A 25,984-nucleotide genomic window follows, 5' to 3' on the forward strand; every position below is an offset into this window, starting at 1 on the left:
TGGAAAGTCCCCAGCCATACTGGCTTTGGCTTTACCCGGGGACTCAGAATCCGAGTGAGTCGCACTCGAGAAAAGGAGTCCCTGCACCTCACAAGTTCCTTGCTCCGCAAGGAACCATGTGGCCTACGTAAGCTTGTGTGTGAAGGAAGAAGTGTGACCCGTCCTAGGCAGTTGACCTGGAGTTCCAGAAGGAACTCTGGGTTAGGACGTTCCCAATACCACCTCGTCAGGGTATGGGGATGCAACAGTATTGACTCAATACTTGGAACACAAGGAAGCATGGTTTACCTGCAGAGGTTCGAGGTCAGCTATGCAGAGACCAGGATGCTGCTTCCCCGTAGAGGGGATGATGAAGAAAGAAATAAGAGCCAGACATACTTCTTTCGTTCATGCAGACTAAAACCTGATAACAATGCCCTCAACCTTCTGCTACCTGTCCAAAAAGGAGCCTGAGGTTAGACCAGCTGTTGTGTAGCCACCACACAGCGATAGAAAACGTATCAAGACTCCTGTGGGTCACGCCCTGCAGGAAGCGGGCTGCGAAGGTCATTAGACGGTTCCAGACTCCAGCTTGTAGCACCTGCGTCACAGAGTAGTATTACTCGAAGGTGAGGGACGTTGCGATGTATCCAACATCGTGCTGTAGGGCGACGTGACGGGGGAGGGTCTGGAGACAGGTCGAGATGAATGTCCTTGAGTCCGGGCTGAAGAGGTATACTGGTGACTCTCCCCCGTGTCCTCCTTGTGCTCCCAAATCGGCTGCAACTGAGGACAAACTGCAGCTGTTCCCAGCGCTAACCTCTCGATTCCTTTACTGGCAAGAAAGAGAAGGTCTTGGGACATCAGATACAGAATGGAGACTCGAAATCTTGAATGAATTGGACCGAAGGGCCGGGACCCCCAGATTCTGAGTCTAGCCAACAACTCAGGAGCGAACCTGAATGTTGCCTTCCCCTCTTCCTTAGAAAGGGGGGAGTCGTAAGAGACCAAGAAGATTGCTTACACACTGGCCGTGGCCAGAGTGAGCAGGAGACCCAAGGCAGAATACAATCCGAGGCCTGTCGTAAAGGGTCTTGAGAAGATCTCTTAAAGGACTAAAAGTCCGAGCCATGCTCCAAGTTGGAGGTCTTCCTCCGACTAGGGCGGGGACGATCGTAGCTTCGCATGAGCGAGGATAAATCCAGCGGGCAGGAAAAAGTTATTCCTTTAAGCCTGAAGGTCAGGGAAAGGCTGAGCGACAGGCTTCATTGCCGAGAGCGGAAAGGAGTTTCCTCCCACCGAAAGGCAATAAGACCGTTATTGCTGGAGAAGAGGCCTCAAGGGAAGAGGTATATCTCCCACGGCACCAACCACCTTAGACTCTTCACTTTGCCTGGAAGACCCCTGTGGATGACAATCGCAGATGACGCGACCTCCGTACCGCGACTGTAGCAGGTTGTCTCTTCTTGAGGAGGAGGCGTAGTGTCTCCAGGCATGAAGCCGAAGTGACGCCCCGGTTCGGGAGAGATGTCGCAGTGTGGTTGTTTGAGTAGTCTGCGCCGTGGGAGAAGCTCTCCCGGGAGTTCCGTCAGGGGAAGCAGATGGTCCAGAAACCGTTCTGCGCATAGTCCCAATGGAGCTCTCCCATTGAAAGGTTGACAGACAACCTGGTCTTGTTGAGACCCATTGTCCACAGACAAAAAGGAGGGAAGACGCAGGCGTCGAAGTTGTCCCACCATCACCGGAATGCATTTTGCCAGAGTCTCGGGGTCTCAGACTGGGGGGAAGAACAGCGGAAGCTTGAGGTTCCAAGCTGTCGCGATCAGGTCCCCCAGACCAGGACTTGCTGGTTACCCAAGGTCAAAGACCCCCAGGTACACTCTCTCTACGAGGCTCTGCTCGGATAGTCGGAGAGAACATTCCCCTGCCTGGAATGAGAGAGCTGATGGTGGTATTGAGAGAATCTCAATCATCCCAGTGTATCTCTACTGCAAGATGTGAAGGTGTGAAAATGCGTCCCCTGCTGGTTAGAATACGCCAGAATCATGAAGTCGACGCGCACTTGGCGACTCGGCAGGAGCTGTAGGATCTGTGAGGGGCCAGATTAAGGCCCCTAAGCCTGCCTGAATGATGGAGAGGTATCCTTCAGGTCTTGACCATAGGCCTGGACCGGAACATGCCCCCCCCTTTCCTTTGACGAGTCCGAGAACAGCATCAAGAATGTGGGGAAAGGACGAGAATATCCACTACCATCAAGAGGCTCCATAGGTCAACACCCATTGCAGGTCTAATAGTTCCGCTGGTCCCATAGGGGCCAGGAAGTCCGGTTAAACATTGCCTGAAGCCACCGGAACTTGGACCGCCCCACATGGAACTTATCCTGAGGCGACCGTTCGGACTATAGACGGGTCAATGAGGAAAGGAGAACTAGGAAACGTTCCAAGGTAGGGCTGAAAGCTCTGATTGACTGAGAACAGGTACTGCGACTCTCCTCAGTCTTGCCACAGTCAACTGAAAGGAAGGCTCGGAGGATGTGGTAACAGAATCTGGCGTCCCCAGGTGGTCACCCATCCAAGTACCGACCAGAACCGACGTTGCTTAACCTCGCTGGACGGACGAGAAGCGGGGTTTCCAACGTGGTAAGGCCGTTGACTCAATATCATGGCCAGATACTCCAGATGTTGAGGCAGAAGAAGAGAAGGCTCCAAGCAAAATACCATGAACCCACACTCATGGTAAGCATCCGGAAGCTTGTCCCGGCGCTGAAGAAGGTCGAACCCGAGCCTACCGGAGTTGACCAGCCCTCAAAACAGCAGAGGAGGCGGAAGCCTGCACCTGAGCGGCCATGAGGAAGGCAGGGAGAGTTCTCTGGGGAAAAAAACCTGCTATGCCACGGCGGGATAGCCACACTGCATCATAAGCAGGAATACTTGCAGTCTAGGCTGAATTCGACGAGCTCCCTGGAAGATGGATGGAATGGAAACTGAAAGTACCCGTCCTTCCGATCAAGGGTTTAAGGAGTCCTGTCGCCTCGTTACCAGTCTGATCGATTCTGCTGTTCTACGCTGGCCGAAGTTTGTTCGACAAACTTGATCAGGGCTGAGAGGTCGACTACGGAACTCCCCTCTCAGATCCTTCCTTACAAGAAAGGATCGACTGAAGAGGCTGGGGGTGAAGCCGTCGATGATCCTATGGGAGACCTTCGCCTAAGGTATGGATCATTCTGCCCAACCGGGCAACTCTTGCTGACGCTATGGCATAGAGGTTCCGAGACACTGAATTCGCTGACAGAGACAGCAGGCGCGATATCCTTGGCTGATCACAGAAATTGTGCGGGAATGGGCATCAGGAAGCTGTCATTCGGATGAGTAACCTTAAGCATCCTCCCAGCGAAAAACCTGCAATCCTAGGGTTCGTGAACTCTGCCGCTCCTTTTAGGACTATGCCCCCCCGGGGGAGCCTCCCGTGCCATCTGTTCCTGACAGGAGGAAACTGCAATTGGACACCTTGTCCCAGTTGTCGTAGCCGATAACTTAGGCCGACGTGGTTGAAAGAAAAGGGCGCTGGAGCCCTGCAGAGTCTGGAAGAAAGCGCCTTGGAGGAGTGAAAACGGAAGTCAATTTCCTCCGCACAGCCGCTGTCTAAGTCTCTGTCCTTGGGCCCAAACAAACTCTCCTCAAGGATGGAAGGGTGTCTGAGGTCGTCGACCTCCACAGATGAGACACCCGAAGGAAGCCCTCAGTAAGCGCGTCCAGATGGTACAACGTCGAGCTTGTCCGCAAGTTAGATACTTAACGACGAAAGGCCAAGGTGCCTGAGCTCGAGAGGAGGAAAGTACCCATGATCTTCCTGTAGCTTCCTTGAACCAAACCTCGGGCCGTAACCGAGGAGGGAAAGGACCTGGTAAGCCCCGAGAAGAAGGGGTAAGCAATCACTCCTTGTCCGATGGAGAAATCTCGAACGGAAAGCCCCCCCGCCAAAAATCCTTCCATGGAATGACGGGGAAGGGCTCCCTGAAGTTTCTCCTATTCTTGCAAGTGCCATGCTCTACGTTTACGGGGTGAGGCCGTGTTCTGGAAATACGCTCCAGAAGAACTCGCCAGGCTGGCCATGCTGCGAAAACCCCATTGGGAATCGTGGTCGCAATCGCCCTGGAGCTCGCGCGATGGTAATTCAAAGATTTGCGCGTGCGCGGTAACGCAGGAACGCAAACGAAGGTGAGCGAAGGAGCGCAGAAGGAGGGCGAGAGTGGTAGGAAGGGCGAGAGTGGTAGGAAGGGCGAGAGTGGTAGGAAGGGCGAGAGCTGGTGGTCGGCGAGCGATAACCCATAGACGAGCAATGGATACTGCAAGAAATAAGCCGACGTTTGTGCGAAGAAACACTGTAGGTTCGCGCGACGGAACACCGTCGGTCCTCGCGACGGTACACTGTCGGTCCTCGCGACGGTACACTGTCGGTCCTCGCGACGGTACACTGTCGGTTCGCGCGACGGAACACCGTCCGTCCGCGCGATGGAAAACCGTTGGTTCCCGCGCGGGCGAACATGACCGTAGACGTGCAGGCACGTGGGCGTGTGGGCGCGCAGGCGAGCGGTCGCGCAGGCGAGCGGTCGCGCAGGCGAGAGGTCGCACAGGCGAACGATCGCGCAGGCGAACAGTCGCGCGGGCGCGCAGGCGAACGGTTGCGCGGGCGAAGTCGCGCGGGTGGGCAGGTGAATGAGCGCGAATCCGAGGCGGCGAACGCAAGCGTTAGCGCGATGGCGAGGAAACGCGCTGCCGCGTGGGCGAGGAAGACCGCTGGCGATATGGATCAACAGGCGATCGGTGGTGAGCTGGTGAGCGCTAACGCGCAGGTTGGCGATGGCGCGTTGTGGCATGCCGACGCGATGGCGAGCAGCATCCGCAGGTGGGCGGTCGCGAGCAGCATCCGCAGGTGGGCGGTCGCGAGCAGCATCCGCAGGTGGGCGGTCGCGAGCAGCATCCGCAGGTGGGCGGTCGCGAGCAGCATCCGCAGGTGGGCGGTCGCGAGCAGCATCCGCAGGTGGGCGGTCGCGAGCAGCATCCGCAGGTGGGCGGTCGCGAGCAGCATCCGCAGGTGGGCGGTCGCGAGCAGCATCCGCAGGTGGGCGGTCGCGAGCAGCATCCGCAGGTGGGCGGTCGCGAGCAGCATCCGCAGGTGGGCGGTCGCGAGCAGCATCCGCAGGTGGGCGGTCGCGAGCAGCATCCGCAGGTGGGCGGTCGCGCGATGGCGAGCAGCATCCGCAGGTGGGCGGTCGCGCGATGGCGAGCAGCATCCGCAGGTGGGCGGTCGCGCGATGGCGAGCAGCATCCGCAGGTGGGCGGTCGCGCGATGGCGAGCAGCATCCGCAGGTGGGCGGTCGCGCGATGGCGAGCAGCATCCGCAGGTGGGCGGTCGCGCGATGGCGAGCAGCATCCGCAGGTGAGCTAGTAGCTGGCAAACCATGTTCCTTCAGAAGTGTTGGAGAACGTTGGCGTGCCGGCTGTAACACACGCGGGCGATCCGGAGATCGCCGACAGACAGGTGATCGCTGGCGAGCTGATGATCGCTGACGAGCAGAAGGCAACGCGTGGAAGCCTGCGCATAGAAGAAGAGTCCTTGACCCCGACCTGAACCGAAGTTCTAGATCGCGAGGGCAAACGTGGGCGCACAGGGCGCGTAACAGGAACCAACAGGAACAGCAGGGATGATCATCATGAGAGCGCTGATGAGTAGGAGAGCGCCTGTGCGCTAACACTGAGCAGGAGCAGGAGAGAACACAGCAGAAGGGCGCGCAGGGGAACCCTGACACGCAAGGGAAGAACCCCCGTGAGAGGCAACCCTTTGCCCCGAAGGGATCGTTGTCCGTCGGGAGACTGATGACTGTCGGAAGACCGTTGTCTGTCCGCCGGGAGACTGATGTCCGTCGGAGACCGTTGTCCGTCGGGAAGACCGTTGCCCGTCGGAAGACGAGATCAGACTGCTGTCCATCTGCACCAAGGCGGAAGATCAAGAAAAAGGAGTTGTAGGCTGCAAACGGAGATTCAAAAAGGCGCCTCTTAGCACCCTTATAGGGAGATGAGAGGCCCTTACGACGAGGTGGACGGTGGGCCTTACGGCGAGGGAGGCCAACAGCAACAGAAGAATCCTCCGAAGAGGAGTCGCCATGAGTGTACTCTCTCGCGAACGAAAGAGAAACACTTCGTAGAAGAGACTGGTCAGCCAGTGACCTAAAAGGAGCAATCCTTCGAAGAGGAGCTCCTGCAGTTGCCCAGCCCCTTGAGCGAAACTGCAGGTGTGATCGCTCAGCACCAAGAGCATAGTCGCACGAAAAAAAGGCAAGAGAAGAACCCCCAAAAGGGGAAAAACTCAAGCCTGGACAGGAAAAACTTCCCTCGGAAGGAAAGTTTCCCGCCCAAGGAGGCAAGCCTCCTGAGAGTTCTAAAATGAACTGGAGAGCTGTCCGTCGTCACGGGAGTACTTCCAGTAGAAGGAGACACGCCCCTGACAAAAATACAAGGGGGGAGGCAGCAACAGCCGAATCCCCAGGACTCAATAAGACAGCTCACACCGTTGCCATATTACAGAAACGAACTAGATCGGTAACTAATAAAATAAAACAAAAAACATTAGTACACATTCATTCCCCCGGGAAGAATCCGAAGAGGAATCCCGAGGGAAAGGAACAAGAATTACACAACGGGCACGTGCCTTACAACCACTTACACTCACGGAAGGAGAGCTGTAACCAAAACAGAATTATAACAATTATAATTATGTAACTATGTAATTATGTAATTTAAAAATGAATGAACACTAAAGAAAGAACGAAAACCCCGAAAGGAATTGTTCTACAAGCTAAAAAAAAAAAAAACAACTACAATTCGATTCATAAACTAATTGAGACAAACGTACGGCGTAGCAAACCCCCCACACGGAAAGGAAGCTACAAGGGCGTAGTAACACGTAGTAAAAGGGTGAACGACCTCAAGAGAGAGAGAGAGAGAGAGAAAGACATAAGTCAAACTCGATCGCCACCCATAAAATTACGCCGTGGTGGCCTAACTGCCAAGGACTCCACGTAGATATCGTACACTACACACACAACTCTGAAAAGGAAACTTACTGATTTCTATACTCAAATATATATACAAACATGAAAACATGTTTACATATATATTGAGTAAATGAAAAGTAAGCGATTAAGTAAAGACAAAACAAACAATGGCTGCCAAGAGAGGACCAAGACAGAGACGTCTGTCACAGTCCGAGCCAAAAGTGAATGTGAGCATTCATCTGTGTGTGAGGGGGGGGAGGGGTAACTAGCTACCACTCCCCTACCCCCCCCCCCCCGCTAACTAGCGCGGGGGTAATACACCCTCGTTAAATTCTAATGGCTCGCCATTTCAGCTGCGCTAAAAGGTAAACCCTCTGTAAATAGCGTGGTTTGTATTTCGGTTACGGAACAAACTAATTTTATGACATGAAAACATAACTAGGACAAAAAACAAACAAACGGAGGACCTAAATATAGAATGAAACCTTAAAAAAATGTTACAAGTCATAACTCTTGTAACACAAGGACTTATTGTACTGGCTCAAAATATTATGTTCTATGTTCACATGAATCTATACTGTAGTTTTAATTTTCATGAAACATGAAGTAAAAAATTTTTATTTCTAATACTATAATTTTCTTATTCCTCTATGTCCTACAGATGCTTTAAACCAACAAATGATACAGTAGCTGTATATTTTCCTCTTGCTGCTACATCAGTGTCAATCAATACTAAGTAGTGTATAAGTTGTTGCCCATTTACAGCAAGATCATACACAATCAACCAAGAACTGAAACAATTACCTGCAATTCAATTTCTTGGGCAATCCGTTTTTCCTCAGCCACGTTGAATCTTCTTTTCCGTGCTACGCGTATCATACAGGCGATGTCGTCTCCATAGTTAACTTTTTGTTCTTTAGCAAGATCTTGAGCTGAATTACAAATTATTGGTTATTACAATGAGAAAAAGGAGAATGATAGTATAAATCACAAATATGAAAAGTAATTTGAATTCTTTCAACTATACAAATTTGAGTCCTTTAATAGGAGTATGATTTGAGCTTAGCTGGAACTCCGCTACTAAAATTCATAATGAGTCAGTAGTTACTAGCGGGGATGATTTGGCCCCTCACCAGCACACTTAAACGACACTGACATTCACTTAAGGTATATGGGGTGGTTGAAGGGGAAGTGAAACTTGAAGAACTGATGAGTCACGTTTTACAATGTAAATCGCCTAATTCATTCCAAGCCCCACAAAAACACTACGTTAAATTTTATAATAAAGGTATAAGTACTAACCCACAATGAAATATAACCAAATACTGTACATTTGAATCATTCAATATTTAACCTGACCGTTAATAGCTATAAATGAAATAATTATTAAAAAATAATGCAATGATAACTGGAAAATAATGAAAATGTAGAACCTTACTTTTCGAGTGAGGCAATGCCCAAAAGCAAAAGTGGCGGCAGAAACGGCAGGACACATGAACACTTAACTTTAAGTATTCATGTTTTTTTGGGCTCAGGACATGTCGTCCTGATGGAAGTTTACCAGAGCATTAATGTATCGTGGATTTTCCAGTTGTGCCTTCGACTTCCAGACAATATTTCCTTGGTCTTTAGGACCTAAGACACCTATGACAACACCGTTATAGTCATATCTGCTTAACATACAGTATGTTAGTGCTTCCTGCCCCCTACAGGGAAGAGTCAAACCAGACTCGGGAAAAGTGTCGAAGTTGCATGTTATACTGAACCAACCCAGCAGTCAAAGGGGACATGCAGGTCTCATTGCATGTCAGTAGCCCGAGTTTGTATCAAGTGTCGGAACAAGTTGCATTTCGCTGGAAACGTTTGCGTAAGCGTAGGAACAAAGGTAGCATTATTGTTCAACACATCATGCAGAAGAAGGGTAGAAAAATACGCTCACATAGGCTTTATTATAATTATAATGTCTTAGGGCGAAATAAGACGCATAAAACCATTAGACATTTATTGGAAATAAATGAGGATGAGCATACATGTAAATAATGTAAAATTGTAATTGAGAATCAATTAAATAACATAGGCACATTGACATAAATAGAAATATTTGTAATACCTGAAAAGGAAAACTTGCCACACACTTCAATTTCCGTATGGAATTGTAATGTCTTTCTGAGAATGTCTCAATATACATTCGTGTAATAAACACGCGGCACTAGTGTTCAGTCTATGTTATATCACCTTAGTATATTAGAACAGTCCGTATCGTCATCACGACGACAATCACTACTATGTTGTGCACTAGGGCCAACATATACACCCTTAGAATTTTAAGTACCATAAAATTCACTGTTCCTCGCAGCACTTAAGCAGCAGGTTTTAGAACACTACCTGCCGCCACCACGTATCGTTTGACTTCTTGCACTTGCTTCGCGTAGTACTTAAAGAACACCCTGGATGACTTCCATCCAGTAAACGAGCGAAGACTCTCTAAGTCCATTAGTTGGAAAAAGTTCAGGGAAGAGGCGACCTTCCTAGGATCATGACCTGCGAGTGTACTGTCAGGATCCGCTCTGCGAATAAAGTAAGTGATCTTCGCCTGTAGTTGTTTAAGTGACAGGTTTGACCCCGATGTTTCTCCTTTAAAGAGTTGTCCTCCTCCGAAGTCTGAAGTTCTGTGAAGATAGACTTTTAGACTCTCCACTGGACACAGAGACACATCTTCCTTCAGAGGGCAGATTCTCCAGGGATCCCAATTTTTATGTGGGTAACTCGTTCTTGGCGAGAAACTTGGGGTCAGGAAAGAGGGTGAGCTCGCCCGTGTCAGCAAACCGGATGTGGCCCTCTTCCCTAGATAATATCACAATTTCACTAACTCTAGCCCCCGAGGATAAAGTCAAATCTTTCAGAGGGCAAGTCTCATTGTCCAAGCCTGAGGCAAAATGTAGCACTTTGTCAAGAGACCATGAAATGGGTCTCGGAGGGAGTCCAGTACGTTTTGGCGCCGCTCTTTTGGCGACGATGATTTGGTGCCGCCGTTTGGGCGCTAAATGGTTTTGGCGCTCGTTATTTTGGCGCTAGCTTGAAAATTTCCTGACCTGATATATATATATATATATATATATATATATATATATATATATATATATATATATATATATATATATATATATATATATATATATTTGTGTGTGTGTGTGTTTATATATATTGGATGGGTCGAAAATAACATATAAATAAAATGTTCTATTTATTTTAAGCACTTCAGTATTAAAATGCTACAAAAATGGAATAAAATGAAATATTTTCACCAACATGTTAATACATTTCATAGTTTTATGCCAAACCACGTAAGTATTCCAGTGGTTCCCGTGAATCAAACTGCTGTACGATAGTTAAAATGAGTTCATCAGTCTTAAAGTATTTTAAGCGTTTTTGAGCAGGAGGATTCCCAGCCATTAGTTGTTCATAATAAGAATCACGTCCTTTCTATATTCTCTTTCTGAATTCTCATCTGAAGTGGGCAATGCTGCCAGAGCAGCTTGAGAGCTATTTTCAATGCAAACATTAACAACTGATGATGGCACTTCAAAAGTTTCCTCTGCTTTGAGTTTTACGCTTGTTTTAATTTCAGCAACTTCCACATTACTACCGACGCACCGTGTAAATGTCAATTTACTTCTTTCACTACTTCCTGGTTCTTAGTATGAATACGCCCTTTACACTAATTTTTTTATTCACACCTCCAAAACTTGAGAGAATGATCGTTTTTGCTACATTTGTCAAACACATACATATATACATTGTGTGAAAATTTTGGCTTGCCTCTATTACTTAAGAATTTTTCGGCCATTCAAGGTATGGGCTGTACGAGAAACTAAAGAAAAACGTTTTCCAATATAAAAAGACTTTGGTATCAAAACTAGTTTACTATTACAATTCTCAAATCAGACAAGCCTTTGGTGTAATGAGATGATCACTAAACGAGACACTGGTAAAATTATATGATAACTAAACAAGACTTGAATATCGTAATAACTGGTTTAATATTACAATTTTCAAATCAAACGAGGCTTTTGGTGTAATGAGGTGATCACTAAACGAGACACAAATTTGTGGATGGTCCTTAAGTTTGTTTCTTGGCGCCAAAACAGCTCATCGCCAAAACAATGAGTGCCAAACTGTCTATCGCCAAAATGGCGGCGCCAAATTGTCAGCGCCAAAGAGTCGGCGCCAAATCGTCCTGTTCTGCTCGGAGGGGCCGCTGGTCTAAGTCTAGCACAAGCCTTTGGCACCTTATTAAAGATTTCGTTAGACAAGTCTATTTGGAAGGCATACAGCAAGGGTCTTGTCAGGGCAGATTTACACGTAGAGATCGTGTTGGCTGCTAAACCTTGTTCATGAAGGTGGATAAAGAAACACAGGCAGAAATCCATCGAGATTTCCTTCGGATTCTTTGCCTTGACAAAGGTTACCCATTTCTTCCAAGATGACTCATATTGCCTTCTGGTAGATTTTGACTTATATTCCTCCAAGAAGTCTAGGCTTTTATTTGAGATTGCAAACCTTATCTTTACGGCAAGGGAGAGAAAATCATGAGATGAAGGGCTCTGGTTTTCTGTGATGAAGCGAAGACAGTGTACTTCTGAACTTGAGACAGAACTGGGTCTGGCAGTGGAATCAGCTTCGGTTGTAATTCCAGAATCAGGGGGGAACCAGTGGCTCCGGGGCCACCTGAGAGCCACTAGGGCTGCCGTTCCTTGAAAGGATCTCATCTTGGTGAGGACCTTGAGCAGAAGGTTGGGCGGAGGGAACAGGTAAATCCTGGTCCATCTGTTCCAGTCCAGGGACATGACATCCACTGCTTCCACACAAGGGTCCTTATACGGATCCACGTATCGAGGAAGTTTCTTGTTGTCGCTCGTTGCGAAGAGGTCGATCTGCAGTTACGGGACTTGTCGTAAGATGAAGGAGAATGATTCTGCGCCTAGGGACCATTCTGACTCTATCGGAGCTATCCTGGATAGAGCGTCCGCTGTCACATTGCGGAACCCTTGAAGGTGAACTGCTGATAAGTGCCATCTCTTCTTCTCCGCTAGACGGAGGATGGCTAATATCACTTGGTTGAGTTAAGGCGATCGTGAGCCTTGACGATTCAGACATCTGACCACCACATCGCTGTCTAAAGTCAGTCGCACGTGGGCTGAGGGACGAGGAGACAATCTCTTCAGTGTGAGGAAGACTGCCATGGCCTCAAAGATGTTGATGTGAAACATCTTGAACAGGGAGGACCAAGTTCCTTGAGTCTTGCATTGATGGGAGTGACCCCCCCATCCTTCCAGCGATGCGTCCGTGTTATTATTATTATTATTATTACGTGTGGATGGTAACTGAGGGTGGAGGCAGTTGTAGAGGCTTTGATCTCTTGAACTTACTGGCCTCCGACCATGGCTTGAGGAGTGATTGAAGCCGAGACGGGAGTGGTCTTCTGAGATCTTTTCAAGCGTTTGATGCGTATCTTCTCCAGACTCCTGATGCATCTTTTAGCTGTGCTTTCAGCATTGGGTCTGTCACCGAAGCGAACTGGAGGGAGCCGAGCACACGCTCCTGTTGACGTTTTGAAATCCATTTGGATTTGAGGAGTCTCTTGACAGACCTCGCTATTTCCCTCCTCTTCTTTAATGGAATGGAGAGACGATGTGACTGTAGGTCCCATTGTATGCCTAGCCATTGGAACTTATGAGCCGGAGATAGTCGAGACTTTTTGGTGTTGATCTTGTATCCTAGATATTCCAGGAATTGGATCACTTTCTTGGATGCTTGCAGGAATTCCGTTTCCGATGCTGCCCACACCAGCCAATCATCCAGGCAGGCCCTTACCTGGATGCCCTGTAGGCGTAGTTGTTGAACGATAGTCTCTGCAAGCTTCATGAAGACCCTTGGGGCTATGTTGAGCCCGAAGGGCATGGCTCTGAAAGTGTACTGTACTTTCTTATTTTGAAGCCTGAATCCTAGGTAGGAGGAGATCTGCCGATTCATCGGGATGTGCCAATAGGCGTCCGCCATGTCTATGGAGACTGTGTATGCCTTTCTGGGCAATAGGGCCTTTATGTACTGAAGGGTTAGCAGCTTGAACTTCTTGTTCTCGAAGAACTTGTTGAGAGGGGACATGTCCAGGAAATTTGGACTTTGCTCTCTTGATCACCCTTTTGTTCAAGAGTTCTCGGACATATTCTTCCAGAACAGGGGTGGAGTGTTGGAAGAATTGCGGAAATGCTGGTGGTGATGTCTTCCAGCTCTAGCCTAGTCCATTCATGACAATGCTGTGGGCCCAGGGATTGAAGGTCCAAGGATCCCGGAAGAGACAGAGTCTTCCTCCTACCGCAAGCAACTCATTGCTTCTTGTTTCCGGAGGACTTGCCTCCTCGACCGCTTGGCCCCCTACCCCCTCTCCCTCTGGAGGAACGTATAGAGGAGTCTCTCCCTGAACCTCTGCCCCTAGCATGAAAGGTAGTAGACTGCCTCTCGTAAGTGGGAGTAAAGGCTGGTGACTGAGTCACCACTTGCTGGGGCACCAGTTGGAAAGTGGCCTGCGCCACTAGCTATGGCGTTGCGGTCACGGGAAGTTGCCGCTTTGCTGGGCGAGGTGGCAGCCTTGGTCTCTTGGATGTCTTCTTAGGCTGGGGACCCTCATCCAGAGAAGACTTCCTCTTTGCCGACATACCCCACTTCTGGAGAAGGTTCCTATTCTCCGTGGCGGCCTTGTCGACGATCTCCTTGACCAAGTCAGAGGGGGAGCGATCCTTTCCCCATATGTTGGAAGAAATCAACTTCCTAGGTTTGTGCTTGACGGTCGCAGACGCGAACACGAACTCCCTGCACACAGGTCATGCCCTAACAAAGCTGTAAAAGTCCTTTGTCAGAGTTGCCAAGTGAGTCTTGGCTAGGACCATAAACATGTCTTGGGTCTTCTGTTCCCCGGCCATTGTCTCCATGGACACCTGGAGAGAGAGAGAAGCAGCCAGTCTCTCCTTTGTATCCTGTTCTCTACAGAGTAGAAAATCGGATAGCTTGGGGAGGTTCTCGCTGAACTGGCGTCCAGCGATGTCAGCCTCCAACTTCCCGACTGAGAAAGTCAACTGGATGTCCTTCCAGTCTTTATCATCAGGTGGCAGAGCTAGGGAGAGGGGCCTACACTCCTTGAGGGTAGGGCAAGGCTTCCCCGCTTCCACTGCCTTCAGTACTGCCTTGGAGGATTTTTCCGCGAAGGGAAAAAGCATGGTATTGGGAGCAAGAAAGGATGGGTGCTTCTTGCTTAAGGGCCCGTACCTTGGAGTTGGTGTAGCACCTTGGAGTTGGTGTAGCCCCTTTCCTTTAGGCAGCCGGCGAACAGCGCCTGAGCCTTGGAGTGGTCAAAGACAATGACCTCCTTAGGCTCTGTTTCTTCCTTAGAAGCAGGTTTCGTCTTGAGACGAACAAAGCAGTCTGGGTAGGAATCGAAGTTCGGCCAGAATTCCACATCTTCGATGGGGATGGCGCCCAAGGGTTGATCTCTGAGCAGGAGGGAAGTTCCTTGATGTTGAATCTCTTCTGAGACCCTCGTTGAAGCGACAGGCGGAGAAGCTCCTTCTTGAACTCCGCATCCCTCTGCTTGATCTTCTCGTCGAAGACTCCATCATGGCCTGAACGGCAGCCATGGTATCATCCGACTTCGTAGGTAGGGGAGTGGACGAAGTAGAAGGTACCAGTTCCGGGGCAGGAGTCGACGGCACTGAGAGGGATGCCACATCCTCCTCTTCCGACTCTGGAGCCACAGTAGACTCCTCTTCTTGGCCATCGGCCAAAAGGTCCTTCCCGGTGTCCTCTGACACCTCCGACATCCTGGCATCCTCAATGTTGATGTTTTTCATTGCATCCGAGACATCCGAATCAATCATCAGCTGGATGCATGGGATCTCAGGGCGTGGCTGAGGGATTACGGTATCCGCAGATGCCTTAGGGAAAAGCATGGCTCTCATGCGCTCGTTGGGAAGATAAGGCCCCGTGGCGTTCTTCTGGAAACCACACACCCACTTGCATAGTTTCTACCGAGCGGTATCCCTTGACTCAGCAGACTGGGAAGACTCGAATCCCTCGCGTAACAGGTCCTTGCACGTGGTGCACGCCTGTGGGTCCCAATACTTGAGAGATCCCTTCGTAATGGAGCAACGGGACGCACACGGGAGTGCGTCCGGCACCCCAGATGTCCATAGAAGTCCCTGCGACGTACGCTGCAAAACGCACTCTCACACTGGACGTACTCCTCCTGTAAAGAGAGGAAAAGAATATGAGTATATTGAAGTCTATCACAGTACTGTAGACTTAAAATCATATTAATTATTATAATATTAAATCCTTTCTTAGTATAAGCTTAGGATAGGGAAGCTGGAAATGAATTAGGAAAGACACATACTTGTGAATCCTGCCCAGCCAATTGCTGTGACCTTTCTCATTATTAATCCTAGGATGCCTTTGTAAGAGGTCCAATGGAAGATTTTAACCCGTAGGGGGAGAATAGTGTAAACAACACACACATCCAAGAAGTTAATAATGAGAATTGGAGGGGCTGATGAACAATCAGCATAGAGAAAATGGGGGAAGTCAGTCCCCCAATTCAGGTAGGTCTCAACAAGGGACTGCACATGGACGCACAGAGTATGTTGGAAAAATATCTATTGTATAAATATATACAATAGTTTTCTGTCTGAGGTATATAGCAATACTACAGATGTACTGGCTATTGTATACTCCCAAACAATAGACAGTACTGGCATGCCGCCGGCAAGGCTAGTACTCAGGATGGCTCAATTGGCACAGTAATTCAGTGTTTAAATAGTTAGTAGCCCGTCGGCATGTCGCCGGCAGAAGGCACGCCACCCCAGCCATCATTCAGTGTGGCTGGGTAGTGGAGAAGCCTTCTGTATCGCCAGCGGTCTGCCGAATTGCCGGCGACCCTTCGAACTTCCGGCAGTATGCTGGCAGTCGGCGGGCTACCGGCTGAAGGCACACCAGCCCAGCCATCATACAATGTGACTGAGTAGTGGCCTAGGCATACACTGCCGGCTGCTGCCGGCAGAGTCAACGGTAAAAGTGAGCTAATGGCTGGCAGACCACCAACCCTACCTGCCTTCTGCCGGCAGGGCTGGTGGCCGGCAGTCGACGTAGTTGACAGTATTAGCCCATAGAGAGAGAAAAGCAATGAGTGAAGGGAGATGAAGGGGTAGCGGCAAGCCACCCCGACTCTGCCTTCCTCTGGAAGGAGGGTTCAAATGGAAGGGGAGAGCATGTTAGTGATCAGGCTTCCATCCATCCGCAGCCATGCCGGTAACAGACGGACAGGATGGCAATCCAAGGGAGGACCGAAGAACACTCTAAAGTAACGAGGGGGGTCTCTGCCGGCAGTTAGGCTCACCGAAACAGCAATCCCAAAGCGACATATGCAAGAGGGAAGCTGAACGGTTAGACCCAACAGGCGAAAGACCGGGCTGGCCCTACAACCCGCCAGCACTAGGTGGGATTGTAGGACAGTGGACAGGGTTGTGATGGCTAGGCCATCACCAAAGGTCAAAGAGGGGTAGGGGAAAAGGGTCCTGTGAGGGGAGGGTGAGGAGCCGGTGTGAGCCGTCCTCGTTAGACAACAAGGTAACTCTTGTTTCGGTATTAACGTCATCCTAGGTGTAGGGAGAGTACATTCTCCAGCCTAGGGAGGGCTACTGTAGTAAATGGACTGGCTTCATCACGCCGTCCTAAATTATAAAGAAACAGAATCCCCATGCTTGCCTAATCTAGGCCAAAGGATATTCATATCCTTCAGCCCCAAAATCTCCAAACACAGGACTAGTCGCTAGATTACAGGGCGATGGGATCTCAGACCACTTCAAGTGCAGTCTAGGGGGAAAGGCCCCCTATGCCTACTGACCATGTCCAATAGGAGAATACATTCATCCTATGGGGTAGCTGGAGGCCCATGACAGGTACTCTGAGGTTCTGACCCAAGCTCAAACTCATCAGCCATGGTTTGGAAAGGGGGCAGAAACACTCTAGCCTAACCTTACCCGAATGACAATTCAAGGTAGGAACGGCTAGGATTGTAACCGTGGGTTACCTGCAGAGGGAGGAAGAGATTACCTTATACATAAAGGTAACCGGGGATATGTGTGAAAGTATACTAAAGCCACTAGGCTACTAGCCTAGTGGCGTAGAGATCGACTACCTGATTCATCGAAACTCTTGGTATACGATCATGGAAGAGGAAATCATATGCAATCCAAATATCTTATACGTATAATTTGCCTAATATCTTCATTTAAGTTAAATAACACCAGGAACACTTATTATATCATGCATGAAAGTAACCTAAGGCATCTAGGCTAGGGGGCCTAGGAACAATAATTCGGCTACACATACGCCGAAACTAAGGAGTACTAATATAACTAATTCCTAGCAATGAAGACTAAATAGCTAATAAGATAGAAGCTATAAAACCAGGAAGGTCGTTCTGGCTAACTAAATAAATCATGCGTTGTGAACGACAGCGCCGAGGTGCCTCTGGTCTAGGCAAGAGCTCTGCCACAAAAGCAAATCCCTATTTATTTCGAGAAAAACGTTACTTTACGGCTAGAGCTGCATTTATACGATATAAGAGGTGAATACTCGACTTTCCAGAGGTAGAAGAAGCTGAAGATTGCGACATGATATCCAATATAGCGAAAGAACTGGGAAAAAACACCTGGTTGGGATGCTACAGCAAAAGGAAAGAAGATGGCAGGCGGATACTACGTCATCCAAGATGGCGACGGGTATGACGTCATCCGAGTGCCCATAACAGTAACGGAGGAGGAGAAATTTGTAACGGCTCCTCCCTTATCTTGCCACTACTTCCCCCTCGAAGCGTAAACGCTATGTGGGGTGCAGATAGCTATGTGGCGTGTCAAGAATACATCCCCTGTTGTTATGCGATATCCTAAAAGGCAACTTTAAGGATATTCGCGCCAGCAGTTAGGATTCTGGAGACCTCTAGTTTAATTCTCTGGGAATATCCACTGTAGTCAAATATACCCTAGGAAGCTACTGAAGGAACCTTCCATCAGGACGACATGGCCTGATCCCAAAAATATACCATAAATATACAGTCATACCTCTCTTCACGAAACACTGCTTACGAAATTTTCAAGCTACGAAACGAGATGCTAATATTTTTATAAAGCTCTCCATCCCATGTTTATCCTTCTTTTAATTTCAGTCTCATGTCCTGGGGAAACACTTACTGTCTATGTTGAGCATGTTTATTCATCAACAATCTCTCGAGGTATGTCCATAACCCTTATTTATTCTCTCTCTGCATTTTCATTGAACATTATCTGGTCTTCTTTATATTCATTTTCAGTCCTGCAATTCTGATTTCTCTATTCAAATCTTCTATCCTCTTTTACAATACCTCCCATGATTCACTAAACATAAGTCAGTCATCTGCAAATATCAAGTTAACGAGGTATTCCTTCCAATAATGTTAATTCCTACATTTTTCCCGATCTAAATTTTTAAAAACTACTTCTAGGCAAACATATTGAAATCCTCATCATCATCATTTCCTCCTATGCCTATTGATGCAAAGTACCTCTGTCAGATTTTGCCATTCGTCTCTATCTTTAGCTTTTAATTCAATACTTCTCCATTCATCATCTCCTATTTCCCACTGCATAATCCTCGCCAAGGTAGGCCTGGGTTTTTCAACTCTTCTATTGCCTTGTGAAGCCCAGTTAAACATTTGGTGAACTAATCTCTCTCAGGGAGTGCAAATAGCATGCCCAAACCATCTCCATCTACCCCTCATCATGATCTCATCTCTCTTGTTTCATTTTAAATCCTGTTGTGTCATTTAACTCCCAATATCCTTCTAAGGGATTTGTTCTCAAATCTACTAAATCTGTTGGAGATTGTTTCATTGTCATACCATGACTCATGATCATATAGTATCACCAATCTCACTGAACTGATATACAGTCTGATTTTTATATCTAATATCAGGCGATTTAATTTTGAAATTTTACTTAATCTAGCTACTGTCTGATTTGCACTTTTCAATCTTTCACTAAACTCTAATTTTAAAGATCCTGTATTGGAGATCATAGTTCCCAAATACTGTACTAGAATGATTCTACCTCATTAATCCTTTATCCTTCTGATGTTATTTCATCTTCCACAGCAAACTCCATTCTCATCATATCTGTCTTCTACTTAATCTTGAGCCTAACCTCCTATGATATTTCATGTATTTGGCAAGAAGGCAATGCAAATCCTGTGGTGTTCTGCTATTAAAGACATCATCAGCACACCAACAAGGTAATTGAATTAACGAGTGTTGCTACCTAGAAATCCCAAACAGACAATTATAATACTCAATTTGGGAGCAGGGATCTCCAAAATGTCGGACATCTTCAAAAACACAAAACAACACAGAGCAATGAAAAACACATCTGAACCTTCGCTGGTGCTATGGAGGAATGAAGGTAGGGGGGTGGGGAGGTGTAGGGGTGAGGGGAGGATAGTCATAGTAGAAAGCAGCAGTCGGGTGTCGGTCGGCACTTCGTAGTTCCAGGGGATGTTGATGAAGGAGAAGTCTAACTGGTGAGGGACCTATGGTCGTGGTTCTATCACTGACACTCATAGAAGTGAGTGAGCTGGGTTAATTCCTGGCATTCCATGCATCCTTTTTTCTCCTGTATATTTAGCAATATCTATGCCTTAGAAATGGTGCTATAAGGAGCATTGCACAGAGCGACACAGGTCGAGCCCAGAAATAGATTTTTCCTTCGTCAAAATCACTTTTTCAGGTCAACATCAATGCATTAAAAAGCTTTATTCTTTTTGTTGAACCATACAAGTATCCAAATCTTAGCCATCAAAGTAGTCTCCAGACTGTTCATTTTGTTCCCCAGTGCTCGAGCCTCGTGTCTTGCTTTAGGTGTATGCTCCAAGCTATTTTCAATATCTCTTAGGGCACTTAGAAAATAGAATTGTATCCATTACAAGGCCTTCAGTGGCATCGGCTCTTTCTGACCAACGAGTCTCTAAAAAAAAAAAGAAAGAAAAAAAAAAATGAAAGACCAGTCTGTAGTCGTTTCTTTCCATCGAAAGACTTCATTAGATTTGTCCGTCATTGTGTAGATTGAGAAAAAAGGCTTATAAGCTCTGTGTAAAGCCAAGATAACTAACTGCTCCTACACAGCAAAAGGCCGAGGATATTAGTAATTTTTAACTACAGGCTACAGCTTCAAACTGGGATAACAATGGAAATGATAATCATGCATATTATGGTTCATCATATATTGCCATTTGTTTAAATGTCTGTTACCTTAACTTAACGCTATCAATGGCATCTTTTACATCATTAAAATTTCTAAAGAAAATGAAAGAAAGAAATAAAATATTTCTCCAAATATTAACTCCCAATATCCTTCTAAGGGATTTGTTCTCAAATCTACTAAATCTGTTGGAGATTGTTTCATTGTCATACCATGACTCATGATCATATAGTATCACCAATCTCACTGAACTGATATACGGTCTGATTTTTATATCTAATATCAGGCGATTTAATTTTGAAATTTTACTTAATCTAGCTACTGTCTGATTTGCATTTTTCAATCTTTCACTAAACTCTAATTTTAAAGATCCTGTATTGGAGATCATAGTTCCCAAATACTGTACTTGAATGACTCTACCTCATTAATCCTTTATCCTTCTGATGTTATTTCATCTTCCACAGCAAACTCCATTCTCATCATATCTGTCTTCTACTTAATCTTGAGCCTAACCTCCTATGATATTTCATGTATTTGGCAAGAAGGCAATGCAAATCCTGTGGTGTTCTGCTATTAAAGACATCATCAGCACACAAACAAGGTAATTGAATTAACTAGTGTTGCTACCTAGAAATTCCAAACAGACAATTATAATACTCAATTTGGGAGCAGGGATCTCCAAAATGTCGGACATCTTCAAAAACACAAAACAACACAGAGCAATGAAAAACACATCTGAACCTTCGCTGGTGCTATGGAGGAATGAAGGTAGGGGGGTGGGGAGGTGTAGGGGTGAGGGGAGGATAGTCATAGTAGAAAGCAGCAGTCGGGTGTCGGTCGGCACTTCGTAGTTCCAGGGGATGTTGATGAAGGAGAAGTCTAACTGGTGAGGGACCTATGGTCATGGTTCTATCACTGACACTCATAGAAGTGAGTGAGCTGGGTTAATTCCTGGCATTCCATGCATCCTTTTTTCTCCTGTATATTTAGCAATATCTATGCCTTAGAAATGGTGCTATAAGGAGCATTGCACAGAGCGACACAGGTCGAGCCCAGAAATAGATTTTTCCTTCGTCAAAATCACTTTTTCAGGTCAACATCAATGCATTAAAAAGGGATTTTGACGAAGGAAAAATCTATTTCTGGGGAGAGACCTGTGGCGCCCGGTGAAAAGAGTCCTTCAAGACGGAAGCCTAGGTAAGGAGAGAAGTTTCGAGCTACTGGGACATGATAATAGGCGTCGGTAAGATCGATAGAGGTGGTGACGGCCCCACGGGGAAGTAAGGTCCGTACCTGAGAGATAGTCAGCATACGGAACTTGTCGCAAAGGATGTAAGAGTTGAGCTTCGGCAAGTCCAGAACTACCCTCAACGCCGACGAGTCTTTCTTCGGGACTGTAAACAGGCGGCCTTGGAATTTCAGGGATCGAACCCGCTTGATTGCTCTCTTCTTGAGTAACTCCGCGGTGTACTCTTCCAGGATGGGAGTGGATCTCTGGAAGAAGGTCACCGGTGGAGGAGGGGATCCCTGTGACCATTTCCAACCCAAACCCCTTGATATTATGCTGTGAGCCCATGGACTGAAGGTCCAATGGTCCCGGAAGTGATAAAGTCTCCCTCCTACCGGCATCACATCATTGGGAGGGAGTGAACTTAGGGCCCCTCCCTCCACGGGAACCCCTTGCTCTAGGCCCGCCGCGTTGGCGGAACTGTCCTCTACCTCTGAAACTCCCTCTTTGGTATCCACGAAAGGAACCGGAGGATTCGTAGGCAGGGTTGTATGCAGGTGAGGGCATCCAAGAGGGGTTGGGCTGTGTACTAGGGGGAGCAGCGAGGTAGACTACCTGCTGAGGAGGCGCCTGTTGTCGAGAAGTCGAGGCCGCGGAAGACTGTGGGGACGAGGTACCCCGGGCCGTCTTTTAAGGACTAAACCTCTGCTTCTTCTTGAAGAACGTGTGTCTCTGGGGTTCGAACCTCTTTTTGGCTGAGAGACCCCACCTTACCTGCAAATTCTGGTTTGCCCTCGCTGCGTCCTGAAGAACCTTATCCACCTCGGTCTGAGGGAAGAGGGTCTTACCCCAGCAGGAGGACGCTATCAGTCTGTTCGGCTCATGCCTGATGGTGGCCTCCGACAGAACGAACTTCCTGCAACTAACCCGAGCTGACCAGAAGTCATGGAGGTCTATTTGGTAGGATAGCAGCTGGTTCTTCGTGGCGACTCTGAACAGCGTTTCCTCTGGGTAAAGAGATGCTAGGGACTCCATGGAGGTGATGGATTGGAGGGACCTAGCAAGTCTAGTACGGGTCTCGAACTCAGTTTTGAGAAGACTCTCTATTAATCTGGGAAGCTTCTCAGAGAAAAGAGTAGAGGCACAGTCCGGGTCTAGTTTCCCAACCGTGAAGGTAGAAGCCGCAGCATCCCAGGCTGTCGAGGTACCCGGAATAAGCAAAGAAGTGGGGTCCGTCTCCTTGAGAGCCGGCATGGAAGAGCCTTCCTTGATGGCCTGTATAGTCAGCTCTGTGACTTTGTCTATGAGCGGCAAAGAGATGGAGGCCGCTGTCGTAAAAATAGTGTAGGCACCTTTGTGTGGGGTGAGCTTTGAGTTAATACAACCCCACTCTGATAGTGTTCTGGCCCAGATAGCCTGGGCCTGCTCTTTTGGAAATATGACCGTTTCCTTTGGTACCTTGTCCATACGGACCAATGCATGTTCCTTTAACCGTACAAAATCATTGAACGGGAATGCTAGGCCCGGGGGATAGAACTCAAGGTCCTCTAGAGGGCGGGTGCCTATGCCCTCCAGAGTTAGGGAACCATCTACGAATGGAGCATGCAAGGCAAACCGCCAAGGATTGTTTTTATCGAAGGGCGGCAGCTTCGATGCGTCTGAAGCAGAAGGGGGAGGAAACTGAGTTCCGGCGCGGATCAGAGTAGCCATCATATCCTTAATCTCTGTTATCGCACCAGAGTGATGTTGAACTTGATCTCTGACCAATCCTTTGATCAGTTCGATGGGGAGGAGATCAGCCCAGGGTACCTGAAAGCCATCCGTTGGTTTTTTCTTGGATTTGGTAGACTTAGACTTCTTAGGAGTAGTGGTTTTACGAGGAGCAATATGAATATCAGGAGCTGTCGAGGGTCCGGGGACCGGTGACGTTGATACTGGCAAAGCTGAAGTCTTATAAGTTCGAAGTGGCTTCACCTTGGGTCGTACGGAGGCAGAGGGATCCCGAGGAGAAGCCTTAGAGTTATCAAAACCTAGAAAGGAAGAGGTAGGAGAGGGAGTAGGAGAGAAAAGGGTTTCCACCAACTCGGCACCACTTACCTGCTCGTCCCTGGGTTCTACGTCTATATCCAGACCCGCCACGTCCATCGGTACGAGGGGTTCGTCCTCCACGGAAATGGTAGCCCTGACTTCTTCAATTAAGGGGGCAGCAAGGTCAGGGGAGACTGCAGCAGTAGTCGAGCCTGGGAAGAGGCGGGAGGCCATGTCCCCATCGAGGAGATAGGGTGCGCCAGACGGGGCATTCCTGCCGAAGCCCGACACCCACGGACGAAGAGTAGCCCTTGCTGAACGAAGAGAGACATCATCGGCCTGTAAGATTTGCAGTGATTAGTGATGGAGGAGGGGGATTGCGGTGACGCCGGAGGATAATGAGATGCCCTGAATAATTCAATTGTGGCTAATAATTCAATTGTGAAAGATAAAAAGCTAAGCCGCAGCTAAAGGCTAAAGCTTAGATCATAGTAAAGCGTATTTACGATCTCCGGTGAGGCCGGAGGGAGAAGAAAGGTCCTGAATAATTATTGTGAATAACAAACACATTTGTAATAACAAAGGCTATTGTGGATATGGCCGTGGCCTGAGACCGGAGTAAGGGCCACTGGAGGGTCGTATCTAAACAATATGAAGCCCGTCCCATGTAGTAAACAATTTATAAATATAACAATAGAACGAAAGTCATTGAGAATCCCTCATGGCGGAGTAGAACTCAAGGCGGAGTGGAAAACGTTCATAACTACTCCCGAGCCGTAACGGAGAGAGGACGAAACACGGACCAAAATAACGCTAACAATTGAAAAGTCACGAAAAATAAATAACTCGTAAGTTATCATCCACCCAGAGGGGGAGAGGTGAGGGAGGGAGAACCCGTTGAACGCACAAAACGGAAAACGGGAAATCCGCTCACCCACTGGAGCTAAGAAAGAAAACGAGAGAAAGGGGTAACTCGTGAGTGCGAACAGAAAACGGGGACCCCAAGCTCTCGCTCTCTTGGACACAAAAACAGGACTAAAAATCACACAACACTATTATAAAACGTATAAAATAAAAATGTACATCCATATAACACTACAATCGAAGAATAGCATCTGCTAAAACTTAAAATAAATAGCACAGTCGAGTGACGAACGCCTCGGAGGGGCGGGTACTAAACAAATACAAAGCTAGATCGCTATCATGTACGTAGGCTGGACTTGCTAGCAAAAAGTACCATGAGCATATATACACACAAAAAAAAAATAACGGTTCTAAAGGCATAAGGCCAGGGACTTAACCAAGAACCTAAGTGACAGAGTACTAAACAGGCAGACAAAGATGAATTCCCAAACAAGTGAACAAACAATGGCCGTCATGAAAGGCCAGACGGGAATAATAAAACAGACTATACTGGATATAAAACAAAAGCCCGGTACAATAAAAACCTGTCAAAACAAACTATGGTACTTAACATTGGAATGTGTGAAGATGGAGCTTCGGACATGACAAAATAAATCCACAATTGATAAAAAAGACCGAGAGCACCACAAAAAAATTCAACACTCAAGATTCCAAAGAGAAGGATGTTGTTCAGATGGCGCTCGCGTCGTGGCGTGGGTGGTGTGGCGCTGGGGGTTGGCTAGGGCCTTTGTATCGGCCCATCCCTTTGACGAAGGAATTAACTAAATGGAAGACAACCTGTGAATAGTGGATTTCACTCGCCTTTGCTTTATACACGACACCCAAAAGGTGCTCGCGCGAGGGTTGTAACCTCAGCATTCCATGCTTTTATCTTTCTCTGGTATAATTGGAAGGTTTTATCAGAAAAGATATATTAGAAGGACTCTTTTCACCGGCCGCCACAGGTCGACCCAGAAAAGCTTTATTCTTTTTGTTGAACCATACAAGTATCCAAATCTTAGCCATCAAAGTAGTCTCCAGACTGTTCATTTTGTTCCCCAGTGCTCGAGCCTCGTGTCTTGCTTTAGGTGTATGCTCCAAGCTATTTTCAATATCTCTTAGGGCACTTAGAAAATAGAATTGTATCCATTACAAGGCCTTCAGTGGCATCGGCTCTTTCTGACCAACGAGTCTCTAAAAAAAAAAAAGAAAGAAAAAAAAAAACGAAAGACCAGTCTGTAGTCGTTTCTTTCCATCGAAAGACTTCATTAGATTTGTCCGTCATTGTGTAGATTGAGAAAAAAGGCTTATAAGCTCTGTGTAAAGCCAAGATAACTAACTGCTCCTACACAGCAAAAGGCCGAGGATATTAGTAATTTTTAACTACAGGCTACAGCTTCAAACTGGGATCACAATGGAAATGATAATCATGCATATTATGGTTCATCATATATT

General features: G+C 47.5%; 1 protein-coding gene and 1 pseudogene across 3 annotated transcripts in view; both read right to left on the bottom strand.

Moving 5' to 3' along the window:
• The window catches only part of LOC137652339 (E3 ubiquitin-protein ligase CHIP-like), a 335,562-nt gene that overhangs the window by 49,117 nt on the left and 260,461 nt on the right, over window positions 1–25,984 (bottom strand). For all 3 annotated transcript variants that reach the window (XM_068385687.1, XM_068385685.1, XM_068385688.1), the window contains exon 3: window positions 7,838–7,965. In XM_068385687.1, coding sequence (XP_068241788.1) covers window positions 7,838–7,965 — 128 coding nt within the window. The remainder of the gene's footprint in view (window positions 1–7,837; window positions 7,966–25,984) is intronic.
• On the bottom strand, window positions 2,514–2,632 carry LOC137652602 (5S ribosomal RNA; annotated as a pseudogene).

This window comes from Palaemon carinicauda, chromosome 13 (assembly GCF_036898095.1).
Source record: "Palaemon carinicauda isolate YSFRI2023 chromosome 13, ASM3689809v2, whole genome shotgun sequence".
In the NCBI taxonomy this organism is placed as follows: Eukaryota; Metazoa; Arthropoda; class Malacostraca; order Decapoda; family Palaemonidae; genus Palaemon; species Palaemon carinicauda.